Source organism: Acartia tonsa, chromosome 1, assembly GCF_053477335.1.
Source record: "Acartia tonsa isolate MP-2025a chromosome 1, ASM5347733v1, whole genome shotgun sequence".
NCBI lineage: Eukaryota > Metazoa > Arthropoda > Copepoda > Calanoida > Acartiidae > Acartia > Acartia tonsa.
In genome coordinates, this window is record NC_137260.1 from 50,384,250 (window position 1) to 50,402,559 (window position 18,310).

General features: G+C 34.2%; 1 protein-coding gene across 2 annotated transcripts; it reads right to left on the minus strand.

The window, feature by feature from the left end:
- Positions 1-703: 703 nt before the first annotated feature.
- On the minus strand, positions 704-9,542 carry LOC145322979 (uncharacterized). 2 transcript variants are annotated; one of them, XM_080165375.1, is made up of 3 exons: positions 9,170-9,542; positions 7,308-8,675; positions 704-1,061 (listed from the first exon to the last, which is right to left on the minus strand). In XM_080165375.1, the coding sequence occupies exon 2, from the start codon at positions 8,654-8,656 to the stop codon at positions 7,736-7,738; it is 921 nt and encodes a 306-aa protein (XP_080021501.1). In that variant the 5' UTR covers positions 8,657-8,675; positions 9,170-9,542; the 3' UTR covers positions 704-1,061; positions 7,308-7,735. The 2 variants fall into 2 exon arrangements, with proteins under 2 accessions (XP_080021501.1, XP_080021495.1); XM_080165369.1 differs by having other exon boundaries at positions 7,308-9,541.
- Positions 9,543-18,310: the final 8,768 nt, after the last annotated feature.

The window sequence follows — 18,310 nt, forward strand, 5'->3', positions numbered from 1 at the left end:
TTGATTTTGAGGATGATGGCCTTTAAGATGCTCTTACTGGTGGTGAAGGTGAGCTAAATGTTATCTAAGTACATGACCATTACAACAACTTGTCTATTAACCTATGTACCATTTTTTGTAGTCATAGCAGCCTCCAGTGGAGCCTCTCGACATGAAATATAACCATCATCTAAAAACTAAATTATTTACTTTATGAATTTTAGTAATTAAAATTGCAATTTTTTTCTTTTTTAATATTGCTTGGCTGGAGGCTGCTGTGACTACAAAAATTGGACCATAGTTCAATATATAAGTTTTCTTCAAAGGCATGCACTTTGATAACATTTAGCTCACCATCACCACCAGTAAGAGCATCTTAAAGGCCATCATCCTCAAAATCAAGATTTTAAAATGGATTATTTTAACACATCAAAAAACATTTTTGTATACTTTTCAGGCAAATTTTTATTTTTTACATGTATTTAGCTTCATCCATAAGACCGGGGGTCGGCAGCTGTCCTCTAAAGTGATAGGGATTGAATTTCTTTTTTTCAATTATTTCTTATTTGGAAAATTCAATAAAATCTACCTTAAACTGTTTTTCATTATAATTAATGCATAAATCCCTTAAAAATTGTTTTTTTTATCAGAATTAATTTTTAAAAGTAAAGAAAAGAGCAAAACAAACGTTTTCTCATTGATTTTCTTTTAAGATAAGATAAGATAAGATAAGATAAGATTTATTTTCCTCAAAGGTACAACATATTTTATTAGATATATATCATACATTATGTTACTATGCTTTGATCTGTTTGATTCTTCTTGTTTGTTTGATGTAGGTTTGGTAATATAATAATATACATAATAACTATTATTAAGTACCTAGCATGGAATTGGCCGAACTTCGTCTCCACCTAGTTACCAGGCCAGTTCGAATAATATGAAGATAACATTTTACAGAAAAAATTCCATGCAACATTGTACCAGATAGTTAGCATAACCCTTTAAGGGTTGTGGAGCCACTGGTGTACTTTGACGCTTGCTAAGCCGGTACAATGTTATATGTGCAAATAAATAATAATCTTAACAATGAATGAACAAAAATATCTTGCTGTGTATTTCAGACATCCTCCTACTATCAGTTGCAACTTCTCCAAGCGTAAATTCGGAACAATTAAGGAACCAAAACCTCCACCAGGAGTCGCTATTCCCGTTGTGATCCCTTTTCAGCTCTACATAGACAGTTTCCTTTATAACAAATTATTTTCATTATAGAGTGGAGTTTTGTCCGGGTCTAAGGACATCTCCACACCAATAATTACAGGATGACGGCAAATCTCGCGATAACACTTGGTCCAATCCAAAAATCCAAAATCCAAAGAATGAATAAGATATCCTAATATATAATCGTATCATGTACTATCGTATCATGTACTAAGTGAACAAGGTGTAATGGTTGGTTTCGATTCCTACGGAATCTGATTTTTATTTCTTGAGAATGGATATAATGATCCTATGATGTACAATTGTATAATTGTACAGAATAAAGAATAGGTCATGTGCGATTCCTACGGAATCTGATTTTGGTGTTTTGATAATGGGAGTGTGTCCCTAAATATGTAAGGTTCGATTCCTCCGGAATCTGATTTTTATGTTTTGAGAACTGGTCACAGCTTGGCTGTGAATGGGGCAACAATATGGGGGAGGGTGAGGTGAGGGAAGGTGAGAGGAGAGTGGTTTGTGCTAGAAAACGTTTACATTAATCCATTGATCTCACTCTTTTTGAAAGTAAAGGGTGAAAGTGGGTCATGTTAAAAAAGGGCTGTGGCGTGCTATTGCGCGCACAATTTATTATAGCTTTGCTTTAGTGGAGTTTAAATCTTTCTGTTGTTTAGGCACGAAAATGTTCGGAGAGGAAGAGTACCAACAAATGTGGCAGCCGCTACGCAATAGACTGACAATAACATATCAACGACTTCTCAATATAGTTAATGGTAACAATGTCAGTGAGGAAGTACGTCGTGAGGTAGCCCGTCTACTATACCATCAGGGTTATTTAGAAACCGAGTTGGCACTCACACTATACAACCCAAACAAGGATATGGAGTATCATGAAACTAAATTAGGTGAAATTGCTGAGCGGATAACTGCACAAGAGGGGGCTTGTCTCCAACTATAGCTCCAGAAGTTGGCCATTTCTGGTCAGGACCAGTTATGGTCAATTTCTCTACGACTTTATATACAAGATATCCGCAAAATATCCGCAAAAACAACCGCGGAATTATCCGCAAGACGTCCACAAAAAACAACAGTGAGGCGACCGAAAAAAATCTGCAAAGTGAGAAATAAATAATACAGTTTAGTTTTTTGAAAAAAAAAGTAGCTAAATATAATTTTTTTAAAAAATAATTTACCATAAATGCATTGATTTGTTTTTTAATAAATCCTAGATATCTTGCTATGAACTTTTGTTTTTATTTGAAAGATGTACAAAGTAATAGGATGTCTGTTAATTAATATTTTGCTATGGATTAATTTAGTATTAGCATAAAAAAAAGTAAGGATAAGAAATGTAAGTAGATGAAGTGAGAGGCTAGATAGAATAAGGGAGATGGGTCGAGGAATTAAACAGGTATGGGGGAGGAGGGGAGAAAAACGGGGGGGATAAAATGGGGCGTGGTGAATGGTTTGTGCGCGGTCGTGGCTACCAGCCAGACAGACAGAGCGGCGCTTATTGTTTGGTATATGCTAGGGGGGGAGAAAAAGTAGGGGGTGGGGGGATGAGTGGTTTTCCGGTAAAGCACAGTAAAATAAAGGCAAAAGGGGTGGGAGGGAGACAATTGGTTGTGAAGCATAGGGGAAATACGCGGGAAATCGGAAGTGGGGAAAGTTATTTACTAATTAATAAGTTAAATTAAGATTGCATAATGCATGGTATTAAAACACAAGGGGGGTATAAATATGGGGTAGTTAAGGTCAAATTTCAATTGTCTCCAAGATGTCAGATCAAGAAGAGGAAGTAGGACAAGGCCAAGGTGCTCTACCAGACGGGGCGCCGGAAGTTCCGGAGGAGGCTGGAGGTGAGGAAGATGTTCCCCTCCATGACCAGGTGCAGGAGCTCATCGCTATGTTAAATTCTAGCGATGATGTCGATGATCCTGTACCCGTGCACGGCGTCCAGCAGCTGCTGAACCTCGCGGCAGTGCCTGATCTACTCCCGTTTCCTGGGGTAGACAGGCGCTGTCTGGACCTCTGGTTTATGGTCAAGAGGAGGTTGTTGGGCGTTGTGCACGAGGGCGACATGTTGATGTGGCGGAGATTCCGCAACGACGCCATCGATGAGGAGATCCTCCGCATGATGTATTCCAACTATGGGTTAGTCGTGAGGTTAATATCAGTAATGCCCACGTACGCCCGCTCCTTCCAGGCCAACATGGATTCCATCGCCGCCATGGACCGCCTGGTCACCGTCCAGCAGGACCTTGTGGAGGAGCTCCTCCAACAGGAACCCGACGACATCGGCGACTCCAGCGACTACGACGAGTAGATGGCTATGCCCACTACATGAGCTTAACCAGTCCAGTCAGCGATAGTCATATATTAAACAAAATTTTCGATATCTAAATTTGAATAAATAAATATATTTTTGGTCAAAATTATGAAAAAACTTTGTTATTTTTTATTAGATAAAATAGAGGTAGAGGTTGCGCGATTCGTTAGTTGCTTGATAAAAAATATATAATATAATAGAAGAAGTTAAAGTCAAAATATAAAATGTAGAATGAATAAAATGGATAAGAAACAAACTATGCTAAAGCTACTCTATACATAGGTATGTATGTCGGTTCCTACGGAACCTACTCGTTGAGATTTGAGGTTAAAGAAATGCTGTTTTATTATTTTTTTGATATAGAAATTAAGTGCTTACAAAAAGTCGAGGGCTAAAGATACGAATAGAAACTTAGTTAGAACAAAAAATTGTTAAATAGAGGAAGAGAAAAAATAAAGTATTTGCTTTTTTAAGATAGTAAGTAATAAGTAAAATATCTTTCTTGAGAATATTTTTATTATCAATCAATTTAATTTCAAAAATAAAATATTTGCTTTTTTTTTAAAATATTTGCTTGTTTAAAACTCAATCTTGTTTAGGTAATAAGTAAAACATTTTTTCTTAAAAATATCTTTATTATCAATTAGTTTAATTTCAAGTGGAAGGTTGTTGAATATAGTTGGGAAAGAGTTAAGAGGGGCGTGCAGGAGAAAGTTTCTATTGGTGCCCGGTTCGTAAGCAAAGTTGTTCCTGTTCCTAGTGCCATACGTATGTCTGTCTTGAACAAAATTCCAGGTGTTTTCAAAGATTTTGGGAAAATTGCCTAATTTATAGGCGTGCATAAATTTACAAACATTGAATTCAATTAACAGGTTAAATGGAAGTATGCCATTAGATTTAAAGAATTCAGCTGTGTGAGCTCTGCTAGGTAAATTTTCGATTATTCTAATGGCTTGCTTCTGCAACTTAATGATTGGTGCTAACAGATACATAGGACAGGCAGTGAACAGGAGACAGCAATATTCGATATTCGACTTAATATAAGAAGAATAGAGTAGCTTTAAGTGTTTCTTGTCCAACAAATGACGCATTACTTTCATACTATAAATTATTTTAGAGACTTTGCTATAGACTTTTTCAAGATGATAAGAAAACTTCATTTTCTCGTCCAATTGAATTCCCAAGTGTTTGATACTACCCTCATTGGTACCGCTCACAAGATCCAACTTAGTGATTTTTGACTCATCATTTTCATTATGATTATTCATGTTTACATAGACTTCAAAGTTGGTCTTAGCGGCGAGCTCAGCGGGGGTGAGTATCTCACGGGGGGAGGAAAAGACCATACATTTGGTCTTGCGGGGGTGAATAAGAAGTTTATTGGCATTGTACCATTGGGTCAGTCTGGGGACAAGCTCCTTTGCAAGGTTGATCAATTGTATAATATTCTGCTTTTCAATGAAGCCCACTGCGTCATCAGCAAAGAGATTGATTAGGATCTCTTCACTGCATGAAACAAGGTCATTGATAAAAATCAAAAAAAGAATTGGTCCCAGGACTGACCCCTGAAGTACGCCAATGATAATGAATTCAATTGTGGAGGAGAAAAGGCCCTTAAAATATACACGCTGTTTTCTATTTGCATAATAACTACGGAACCAATCAAGTGCAACCCCCCTTATCCCTGAATTCTCCAGTTTGCTAAAAAGGATGTCCCTATTTATCATGTCGAAACACTTCCTTATGTCCAAAAATATGGCCATACAGGAAGTGTCTCGACTGAGTGCTTGGGTGATCAATGTGCTTAAGTTCAATACATTGTGAAAGGTTGAGATCCCTTTCATGAAGCCAAACTGGCGGTTGCTAAAAAAAGACCGATCTTCCAAGAACTTAACCAGCGTTTCACAGACATATTTTTCAATGGGTTTGGAAAAGTTATCAATGAGTGAAATTCCTCGATGATTATCTGCCTCGCTGAGTGAACCTGATTTGTGAAGGACAACTATTTTGGAAGTTTTCATTTTTTCAGGAAAAGTGCCATTTTGAAGTGATAAATTATAAACATGTGTTAAGGGAGTGGCAATGGTATCAGCACAGCGAGACAGAACATACATCGAGACATCATTTATGTCTGTGGAACGCTTAGGTTTAATACTACGAATGATATTAATAACCTTGAAGGGGTACAATGGCTCAAAGAAGAGGGAATCTTGACATGGGGGTGGTAAATATTCAAAAAAATTTTTGGGGGTGGAAGGAATTTCAGGCCTTAGGGAAGACCCAATCTGACTAAAATAACGATTAAATTCATTAGCTATTTCTTGGTCATTTTCAATTTTGTTTGGGCCTACTTGAAGGTATGTGCACTCAGGGGAAGATTTACTAAACCCAATGACTTCCTTTAGTGTTTTCCAGAGTTTTTTCCCATCCCCGTTTGCATCTCTTATTTGTTGTCTGTAATATTCAATCTTTGCTCTTCTCACTTGCCTATTGTAATTATTCCTATAGACATTGTAAATACTTTCATTTTCAATTGTTTTGTCTTTTAAGAAGTTGCTGTACAAAATATCTCTATGCAATCTACAACGCAATAAAAAGTCTGACATGAAAGGCTGCTGAGGCTGGGTACGTTTGTTTTTTCGTTTTTTCCTAACTGGACACTTTTCATTATAAAGTTTCAAAAAGGTTGAAATAAAGTTATCATAAGCAATGTTTGTGTTGTCTTGACTTAAAACGTGATTCCAGTTAGTGTGGTAGAGTGCATAGTTTAAGGCATCAAAGTTTTCATCATTCAATTCTCTTTTTTCAAAGAAATCTGGAGGTTTGGGTTTATTTACTCTGTCTATTCGGAATGAATTAATAATTGGCAAGTGATCGGAGATTTTTGAAGTTAAAACAAAGGAAGACATTAGGTTTTGAATAAAGTTACCTACCCCGAATAAATCAAGAAGGGTTGCAGTGGTTCTAGTTACTCTAGTAGCTCTGGTAACGGTATTTATGATACCGTTAAAAGAAAAAGACTCAATAATTCTCATGGAGTTGCTATTTATATTATTTATTTTGAAAAGATCAAAATTGAAATCTCCCACAATGAAGTATGGTATGCTTAAAGCTGCTATTCTATCAATCAGGTCCAAAAAAAGTTCAAAAAATTCTTCTATTTCAGCACTACTCTGATTGGGTGGCCGATAACAGTTTAGTAAGCAAAACTTTAGTCCATTGTGGGAAATTTTTAAGCAAATAGATTCAAGAATATTTTCTTTAAATGAAAATTTATCAAATAGTTTATCTACTTTATAATATTTGCTTACTAGAATACCCACCCCTCCCCCCCTACTTTTTGTGCGGAGTTTGACATGCCAATCGTAATTATTAATTCCATAGCAATCCATATTTACATCCTTATTCAGCCATAATTCTTGAAAACACAGAACATTTAAGTGGATATCATGTTGCCTAAAGAAGTCTACAGTGGAGACAATATCATTGTATTTAGAATGTAATGACTGACAATTAATACTAAAAATATTGAGAAGTTTTTCATTGAATGTTTTCAGTTTCTGTACGATACCTTGTTCACTTGAAAAAACGCAATTTATTCCGAATTCATTCTCAAAATCGTTAAAGTAGTCGCCGTAAATCGGATTCATAAGATTTAGACCAATGTTATCGTTTAAGTTACCGTAATCCTGGTTAATCTGATCATTAGGGAGGTTTGTCATAGTAGAGCTGGTCCAGGAGCACCGCAGGAGGAATCGTCTTAACATCAAGTATGGACATCTGAAACACAGTAGATATTAGTGGACAAATAAAAATAGGTAATATACAATATATTATCGTTAAGGCGAAAAAAATTACCATATTTACTATGGTTATTCCGATAGCGTTTAGTTTATGTGTGTGTTGGGGGTGGCAACACATTTCAAGCTAGTTTAGTTCCCCCTACTCATTTTCATACAAGTTCCAAGTATTTTATATGCTAATCAGCAGAAAAGAAAAATAAGAAAAATAGATTGAAATTAATATGCTATGTTGGCGTTCTAACAAGTTAGGTAATATTTAATAATAATATTATAATAATATAGAGTTTACGTGGATATAAACATTAAGTTTTTCGAGATAAATCACTTTGTAAATGAATTTAAAAATGATGATAATAATTTTTGTTAGGTACCTTTTTTTTTCCGACGTATAAGATACTTAACCTCATGATGTGATTACCGCCTTTGTAGCTTTGCTTTGCTTAGCTTTGTTGGCGGTGTCTCTAGCTTTGGCCCTCGTGGCCACAGGATCAGAAGGTGCTGAGTCAACGACAGGGGCAACAGGATCAGAAGGTGCTGAGTCAACGACAGGTGTAGATGCGGCAGATGCGGCAGACGTGGCGGCAAGTGCGGCGGTGTGTGTGGCGGTAGGTACGGCAATAGATGCCGCAGGTACGGCGACAGACACGGCGGCAAGTGCGGCAGACGTGGCGGCAGATGCGGCGGCGGTCACGGCGGCAGGTGCGGCGGTGAGCGCGGCGGCAGGTGCGGCAGTGAAATCAGCGGTAGCGGCGGCTGCGGATGCGACGGCGGCAGGTACTGACTGTGTGGGCTGTGCGGCTGGTGCAACTATGGGAGGGAACACAGCTAGGTCCCCAAGAGCTGGGGCAGGGGCAGACGTTAAATTATGTTGAATCGTGCTGGAAGGGTGGGCTGTGATCGTACTAAACTGTCTTGGGAAGTCATCCTCTGTTAAGTCAGCCTGATTAGAGAAGAATGTTTTCCTTTCCTCAGGCGCTAGCTTGTTGAAACAAAGGATAGGCGGTGCCTCTGACAGAAAAAAATCCTCGCTTCCAGGTATGGGTTGGGCCATTTCCTTCAGGTCTTTGCCAAACGGGTTAAGGCAGCGTATCCAGCGGCTGCCGTTCTTGAGCTGAAATTGGACATGTTGGCCAGCGACTTTGGCCCTCGAAATCTGGTTTGTGGCATATACAAAGGTCATGGTCTTCCTGTTGAGGTCGGACATATCTTGCTTCGCCTGGACTAACCTATTGGGGAAGAACGGGACCGGTGACGCGTTGTTCCTGGGATTGAACCTCTTGATCTCGGCGTTGTAACGGTCAAGCACAGCCTTCTTATTGTTCATCCACGCGTCGAGGTAGGATCTAGACATAAAACGAAAAATAAAAACGGGGATCTGGCCCTTTGTATATGGGAGCATATGGGCACGCTCGACGATATCACAAAAATGTGAGGGAATATATTCTAATTCCCCACGTTTAAGAGCGGCTTCAAGGGTGGGCCTTATAATGTTTCTAAATATGATAAACTCTGTAATATTTTCACGGCTCCACGGCTGCTGAAAATTCACTATTCTACAACTCCAATCGCGGCACCTTTGCTCTCTTATCGAGTTTTGTAGAAGTTGAAATTTGACGAAATTTTCTCTCGACGATTCGACAGAGTTTAAATAGTCTTTTTGTTGTGTAATCGTGGTCCTAATCGCTTTTTGTTCACTTGCAACAGATTTAGCATCTACGAAATTTTCTATACCTTCGATAGATTGAATTTTAACATTTAAATCTGAGACTCTCAATTTAATATCGTTTATTTCGGTTTTATGACTGGCAAAAGTACTATGAATAAGCTCATCCCTTACCTTAGCTATATTCGCATCGTATTCTTTAAACTTAACATCCAAAGCAGCGTCCAAATTTGTTTTAAACTTTGACCAATATTCTGGGTTGTCACACGTACTACAGGCCATGATGAAGTGAAGATGGCGGAACCGAGGGTGCTGAGTGAGTGTGGGTCAGCTGACCAATGGTGGGACGCGAAAAAATGTTAGCCAATGGGAGAGCTTATTTGTCGGGAGTACTTTGCGCCGGTAAAATGTTGCCAGACCGATAAATTATCATAAAATTATCAAAAAAATTTGAGAGTGTTTTCACCAAAAATTGTTCATTAAGTTAAAGCGATTAGGTTACACATAAGTTAAAAAAAAACTTTTAATTCATTAATGTTTTATTTTCACTTTTTTTGTGTTAACAATTGACCGATACGTTAACACATACACATTGCCAGGCCTAAATACGAGGTGCCCTCTGGCTACAGTGTCTTCCCTTTCCTCCAACTGCGGAGTGACCACGGGCAGTGGGGAGAGGGGAACTAGTTGAGAGAGAGGGGGAAGGTAGAACTGAGCTTAACACATGGGGTAGGGCGGGGGAGAGCTTGCTAAATGCGTGTGCTCAGCCCGACTCTCTGAACTAAACTAATGCATAATGAAGTGGATCGGTAAAAAATACAAAAATATTGATTTTGATTGAAATATAAGCAATTTACTTTAAACAGAATCTTTTTCTTTTATCATACGTGTTGCTTTAACAAATAGAAACAATGTACTGTAAAGCTGTACACTTATAGACTACCGTAGACAAAATATCCAGGAAAATGTAGATTGCATAATGAAGTGGTTCGGGGTTTATTAAACATTCAAGACTTTATGAAAATTACCACAGATATAAATAAAAATAAAATTGGCCCCCCTTATAATTTTGTTTGAGGTTTACCGTGTAATACTTGCAAGCTATAAAATTGTGCACCCAGAATTTTGCAATCTTGGAATACACTTTCGGTAAACCATTTTCCTAGATTTGTTGATTTGAACCATTTTCAGTTTACTAATAGACTTTTAATTATTTATGACGTATTAGAAAACTACTAGATGCTACGACCTAGGACTTACAAGGGTTCTCAAGGGGCATTTAAAAGAGGTAAGGGGTGACCAATCACCTTAAATTTCAGTTTTAAAAAAGAAAAACGAAAGAAATGGAATATCTGTTCCCTTGCTAAAAAAAAAGATAAAAACCTAACCGTTCTAGTGCCTGTAAGAAGTTACAATCTAAATGAAAGACATATCGGTAGAGCGGTTAGCAAGATCTTTTAGTACAAACAATGTGACAGACACACAGCCTCTTTTCATTTGTATAAAAAAGTACAGTTAAATAGAATACTAAAATCAAATAAAATCATCTTCGCCAAGTTAGAAAGCAAACATGACGGGTGGTATATATTGTATATGTGCCCCACTTATAGAAAATAGGGTAGTACCAAGGTTTGCTTAGAAATTTGCAATCTTGTGCTACACTTTTGCAAACTACAAAGACAAATTTGAATAAAGAACAAAGCAATTTTTTACTTTTAAAATTATTTATCTCTCTCTCCTTTCTCTTCCTACATCTCTCTCTTCTATCTCTCTCTCTCTCTCTCTCTCTCTCTCTCTCTCTCTCTCTCTCTCTCTCTCTCTCTCTCTCTCTCTCTCTCTCTCTCTCTCTCTCTCTCTCTCTCTCTCTTTCTTTTCTCAACTCATATACTTTTAGAAGTTAAAAACATAAATTGGATTCTAAATATTCTTCTCATATTTTGTTTAATTATGAGCAAAAAATGATTAAGTTCAAAAAAAGCTATTATAAAAGTTATATATAGTATTGTTTAATAGAAAGCTTTCCGCGGATAATAAAATGCAAGGCCCGGGCTAATATTTATTTTTTATTTTAATTTTCGTAGAAAATTTTCTTTAATACGATGCTATACATGATTTTTTAGTATGGCTAGGAACCGGTTTTAATCCAGCGGATATTAATCGGTTTCGAAGCCTTACTGGAAAATCTCTTAAAATATCAGAACATCAGTTCCTATTCCTGTGTAGAAGAGAACGCCAAGAAAAAACATTGATTGTACACATTAATACTCTTTTAGTGCATTTTCAACCAAAAATGCCTTCAATCTAAATCTAGAACCAAGGCCTTTCCGTTTTTAGGGGTTGAACCTTAAATCTTTGCAAGCTTTTTTTCAGTTATTATTAGATTTTCGATGTAGCCTTTCAGTAAAAAGACAAGGTTAAAAAAGCAGCATATACCAACAACGAAATTAATTCGAAAAAAATCATGAAACCTATATATGATTTTCAACTGTCGTTAGGGGTAGAATTAACGACCTTTACACCTGCCCCCCAAATATTATTTTAGATCCATTTCACTTGTTGGTTAAACCTTGTAAAATAGGAAGGTCATTTCAAATCCACATATGACCAGGTATGACATATAAAAACAAAGCTATCAGAACAGATTTCCAATAATGGCAATAAGAAAGTTATTAAGGATTTACTTTTGGTTAAAATAAATTCCTAGAAAATAGTAGAAAAGGGATAATTTCAAAATATTACAATTGCATTTGTTGATGCAAGGTTTTCAACAATTTTTAGGCGGTTTTTAGTATGCTAAAATAGAAATTTTGATTATAAACATTAAAAGATTTTTAAAAAGATCTACCTTGAAATTATAAATTGAGTCTGCGAAGGTTACCTTATCCCTTTTAAAAATAAATGAAAATCTGTCAGAGACCTGTCAGAAGCTTCCCTGTAAAAGAAAAACAAATCAGTTCATGAGGTACCTATTACATGTGGCTGCTTACCCAATTATGTTTTAGAATTACTACCCTTTTTTTACAGTTTGATCATTTTTTATTTTTGTTTGTTTAAACGGATCATATGAAGGAAATGAAGTCATTCCTAAAAAGGACAGAAATCCCCTTCCTTGTGTACAGGAAGGCTATTTCCTTTCCTTTTTCTTACAAATTCTCAGTAAGGAAGGTTATTTCTGTCCACTATCTTACAAATTATCACTAAAGGAAGGTGACCTCTGTCTACCATCTTACAAATTCTTCCTAGTTCTTAGAAATTCTTCCTTTTCCTCACTATTACAACCATGTTTAATTAATCTACCTCATTTCACCAAATTCTTCCTTATTCTCAGAAATTCTACCTTAATTACACAAATTCTCCCTTATTTTCAGATAACTTACCTTATTCTAAGAAATTCTTCCTTATTTCAAGAAAATCTACCTTATTCCCCCAAATTCTTCCTTATTCTAAGAAAATCTACCTTATTCCCTCAAATTCTTCCTTGTTATAAGAAATTCTACCTTATTCTAAGAAAATCTACCTTATTCTAAGAAAATCTACCTTATTCTAAGAAATTCTTCCTTATTCTAAGAAAATCTACCTTATTCTCCCAAATTCTTCCTTATTCTAAGAAATTCTTCCTTGTTCTAAAAAAATCTACTGTATTCTAAGAAATTCTTCCTTATTCTAAGCAAATCAACCTTATTCTCCCTAATTATTCCTTATTCCCCCAAATTCTACCTTATTCTAAGAAATTCTTACTTGTTCTAAGAAAATCTACCTTATTCTAAGAAATTCTTAGAATAAGGTAGATTTTCTTAGAATAAGGTAGAATTTGAGGGAATAAGAAAGAATTAGGGAGAATAATATAGATTTTCTTAGAATAAGGAAGAATTTCTTAGAATAAGGTAGATTTTCTTAGAACAAGGAAGAATTTCTTAGAATTAGGTAGATTTTCTTATAATAAGGTAGAATTTCTTAGAATAAGGAAGAATTTCTTAGAATAAGGTAGATTTTCTTAGAATAAGGAAGAATTTGTTAGAATAAGGAAGAATTTGTTAGAATAAGGAAGATTTTCTTAGAATAAGGAAGAATTTCTTAGAATAAGGAAGAATTTCTTAGAGTAAGGTAGATTTTCTTAGAATAAGGAAGAATTTGTTAGAATAAGGTAGATTTTCTTAGAAAAAGGAAGAATTTGGGAGAATTAGGAAGATTTTCTTAGTATAAGGAAGAATTTCTTAGAATAAGGAAGAATTTGTTACAATAAGGTAGATTTTCTTAGAATAAGGAAGAATTTGTTAGAATAAGGTAGATTTTCTTAGAATAAGGAAGAATTTCTTAGAAAAAGGTAGATTTTCTTAGAAAAAGGAAGAATTTGGGAGAATTAGGAAGATTTTCTTAGAATAAGGAAGAATTTCTTAGAATAACGTAGAATTTCCAGAAAATAAGGAAGAATTTGGGGGAATAAGGTAGATTATCTTAGAATAAGGAAGAATTTCTTAGAATAAGGTAGAATTTCCTAGGATAAGGAAGAATTTGGGGGACTAAGGAAGAATTTGGGGGAGTCAGGTAGATTTTCTTAGATTTAGGAAGAATTTCTTAGAATAAGGAACGTTATCTGAGAATAAGTGAGAATGTGTAAGGAAAAGGTAGACATTGTTATGAAAAGGTAGAATTTGGAGGAACTAGGTTAATTTTCTTAGGATTAGGAAGATTAAGTGAGATTTAGGGAGGTGATTTTTATTCTCTTTTTCAGATATGTGAGAAAAAGGAGAGTGATTTTTGTCCATATTTCACTTATCTGAGAAAAAGGAAGATGATTTCTGTCCTTTTTGGAATGAAATTTCTGTCCTTTTAAGGAATGACTTCATTTCCTTCATATGATCCGTTTAAACTTCTTTTGGATGTTACAATCCTTGTTTTTTTTAGAAAGAATACAATCTAAGATTAGAGGGGAAGAAAAGAGTAAATAAGATTTGTATTAAAGATATCAAATTTTATGTCTTCCCATGACCAATCGGTAACTCCCTATATTCGATACTCTTTAACACACACAAATACACACACACACACTGGAAAAAAAACAATTTGTGGAAAACTGTTTTTTAATCAAACCCTTTAAAGTCCATTTTCTTTTAGTTTATAAAATACTAGCGGCAACGCCCCTAGAGGCCTCTAGGAACACTCAAGGGAATGTTCACCTACAATTTTAATTTTTAAATGGAAAGAAAATATTTGTTTTGTGGGGGGGTGGAGGGATTTTTTTCTTGGGGCAATTTGTCTTGTGAGGATGGAGATAACCTTCCCCTAAGTCTTCCTTGGTTCTATAAAAAGCTTTGCTATAAAGGAAAACCAAATATGTAAAGCAGTAAGCAAGATTCTTTGAAATGAAATAATTGACATTTTTATGACGACATTATGGAATTAAATCAAACTGGTTTTGAATGGTTTAGTCAGATATTTAATCTTCTGTATTGTTTTTTGATAAATTTTTAATTTATAAATCAATTTGCTATGTATGTGATACCTATCAGTACCATTATAAATCTAAATTAATTTCCCTAACGAGCTGTCCTACTATTAATGGTTTCATACTTGTTTATAGTGAAAAGGTGCCGAATGAAATAATTTACATGAAATTGATTTTTATAAAAGTAGATTACTTGTAAAAGCGCTTCATTTGAAATTAAAGGCGTGCAGAAGGGGGGTGTTGGATACATCCCCTTCCCCCCCTCTACACCCCACTTACAATTTAAAGAGGGTTTGAACAAAAATAAACTGCAAATGGATAAGAAAAACTGCGCAAATACTGTAGATTCAAGATTTTTGACTGCATTTTCGAGTATTTTGAGGTCAGACATGGACATGAACTTAAAGAGGACCTACACTTTTTCAAAGCACAGTATAACAACTTTGCTTACTCAAAAAATGAATTTTATTACTTTTACTTCAAAAACTTTGTTATAGTTGAGATTTATTAGAAGCTAAAATTAATTACAAAGTTTCCTACAGATGTTCTCATAATAATAAAGCATAATAAAGGCCTAGGAGTTCCCAGGAATTGAGGAATAAACAAATGCATAAAGAAGATCATTCTCAACCAATGATATCTAGATTTGACATTTTCTTTGTAAAGAAAACTTTTTTCATGGTTTCCCCCTACCTTTCTATAGTTTAAAATGCTAGTTTATAACCGTTTAAAAAAACCTATATAGTAAAAAAACGAGATGATAACAAAATTACCGTCTTTATCGCGATCTCCAACGTACCAATTTAGTTAAGTTAAATATTAGATTTTAAGTAGAAATAAGTAGAAATAAGAAATAAGATTTATATTTGAATAAATTGACCTATCTCTTTTTCCTGTTTTGATGGCCAGTTTATGGGGCAATTAACTTGCACTTGTTATGATGTTCTAGATTCATTATTTTTGAAAAATCCCTTATTTCATAGGTGAACAAAATCCTCAAAACCTCATCCTGTATTAAACTACTATTTAGATGTAAATTGGTATATTATTGGTCATTTGTATTTTATGACGTCATTTTTTACAGGCACTTGAAACAGCTTCTCAAATGATGTATTAATTAAAATTGAACTAATTTAACCTTAAAACATACTAACAAAACAGTAAACATAACTTTATTTACTTTGTTTATTGTTCCATTTAATGAAATAAATATTCTAAAACTAAAACTGCCACGGATTTGTATCTTTAATATCTTTTTTTAATTTGGGGCTGAGAGCCTCGAAGTTAAAATGTGAACAAAGGAAAACATCTAATAATATTTTAATATTGAGTTAAATTAGAAAGTTTCTTCTTTTAAGTAAAAGTCATTTTTATAAAATCATAATCAGCCAAGAAATTATGTAGATCAAATGCATCCTAATACTGTAATTGTCTGCCGAGAAAAATTGTAGTAAATTGTCTCTAATTATATTAGATAATTTGTCTATTATTGCTTCCAACCATTTTGGATGCACTTTATAAAAATAATTTTATTAAACAAGAATGTGAATTTCAAAAGATGAACAGCTCTTAAAGTTAAAAGTTTCTGATATGAGACAATGGATCATCCTCCAATTATGATAAACAAAATTGTCCCTCATGTATATTTGATTTTATTGTAGAATAGTTTGTACGATGTTACTCTGTAAAACCCAATCAATATTTAATCATATCTACTTTTGAGGGGGGACAATGTCCTCTTTTTACCTGTTTGAAATACATCTTAATGCTGCAAAAATGATTTACCAAATTTTACCAAACTTTTAAATCTTAAGTTGTAGACAAAATAGTGTTTTAATACATATTTGAACAGACAGACATTATGAGAGAATTAATAGATCTGCTTCTAAAAAACTTTCTAAAGAAAGAATCAAGGACAGAAGTTAAATGAAAATTACATACAATGATTTTGCAGTTATGAAAATATTTTGGCAAATTATACCGATATGTCATAATGCATTCTAGTAATATTTTTAGAAAAGAATTAGCAATCATTAAGTGCAATTTACATTTCAGAATTTTTATTTTATCATATTTTACAACAAAAAAATTTATAAACTTAGCAATGACTACATATAAATGATTAATTGTTTTGTATACTTAAAAATATTTCATTAAAGTACTTCTGTTCTGTCATTCTGCTTTTCTTTATCTCTTTATCTCTCTCTCTCTCTCTCTCTCTCTCTCTCTCTCTCTCTCTCTCTTATCTCTTTTTCTCTATCTTTCTAAATCGTTTCTCCTCTAATCATTTTTAAAACAGAATTCTCTTTTGCTTTTGCTTTTTTACTTCCTTCTGTTAATCTATCTTTCATTTTATTTCTCAACCTCTCTCTTTCTCTACTTTTAATTAAATATCTATCTATCTCTCTTCCTATTTATCTTTCACTCTTTTCTTCTCTCTCCCATCTTTATCATCTCTCCAAATATTCTTTTTCTAAAATCCTTTTATCCAGCATTTTATTTGTCTCTCTGGGGAGTTGTTTCCTTCCCAGAACAAATTTATCCTTTGTTTTATAGACCCTGATACAGCCCTCATAAATAAGCATTTAATTTAGCTATTTATTTAATACCAGTTTCAAATCAGAACCGTCTGTAATTTGTTAGACTTTCACATATTATATATGTTTGGTAGAATGGGGGAGATTAAATTGGTTCACAAATAAACTTTTAATTTTAATGATTTTTCTCATAGATTATATCCTTGTTTTATAGTCAACAAGGAACTCTGTATTCAAAGGGGACTGAAAAAAAGGCTAAAAAATCAAGGTATATATTTATAAATGAAGTAGCCTAAAACCATCTCTTGACCTATGTGAAGATTCACTAAAAAAGAGAGCTCTATCATTTTAGTAGTAATTGAAATCTTGAGCTTCAAACAAAAAATTCTACTGCTCTGTTTAAAAACACCTAGAGATCTATATAACAAGGGGTAGTGAAAAGCAGAAATAGCCTAAAACAATAATAAGACTTGAATAAAAAACAAAATGGCTTAAAACCATTTTGAGACTTATTTGAAGCTTACCTTTTATGGAGACCTCGAACAATTCAGTAGTTATAGAAATCATAAGCTTTAGACAAGAGAAAAATTTACTACTTTATGTAAAAGAATAGGCTTGCTGAAAAAAATGAGTATAATATAGTTGAATTGTTTTTTTTTTATTTTTTGACAATTTTTTTTTTTTTTTAAGTAAGTCGATTTTCTTATTGGTTAAATCTTCATGAATGAAATAAAGTGTGAGTACATTGTATTTCATTCACAAGTCCAGGTCTTAAAATATTATATAGAGATAAATTAGAGTGTTTATATAATATTCTTTCAATTCGACTTGGAAGGACTATTTTGAACTACAAAGATATTTAAATCCATAAATAGTCCAGCAACAAAACAATAAAAAATAATTAAAATGTGTAAAATTAACAGTAAATTAGAAGCATAAAAAATTTATGTTTTAGATTGTTAAGATAGAGGATTAATTAAACCAACGAACGTGGCTCAACACTTAGCGCATCCGCTTATCGTCGGGGAGGTGATAAGTTCGGATCTCGGCTTGTTACCACGTCATAACTAAAGACGTTAAAAATTATTCCACCTCCTATTATGCGCGACATTGATAGTTAGAGTAGAGGGAATGTATTGGCCCAATACAGGCGTAACTCATTACCATGCACATTTGGGACTTACACACATAGGTCGTGAAATCAAAGAGTTACAGAAGTAAGATTGTCATGGACAGCAACCTCGCACGTATGAGCTAAATGATAGGTAAAGGAACAATTGCAAAATCTAAATTTTCAATTATTCAAGTGTTGTAAAATGAGAACAGCTCTGA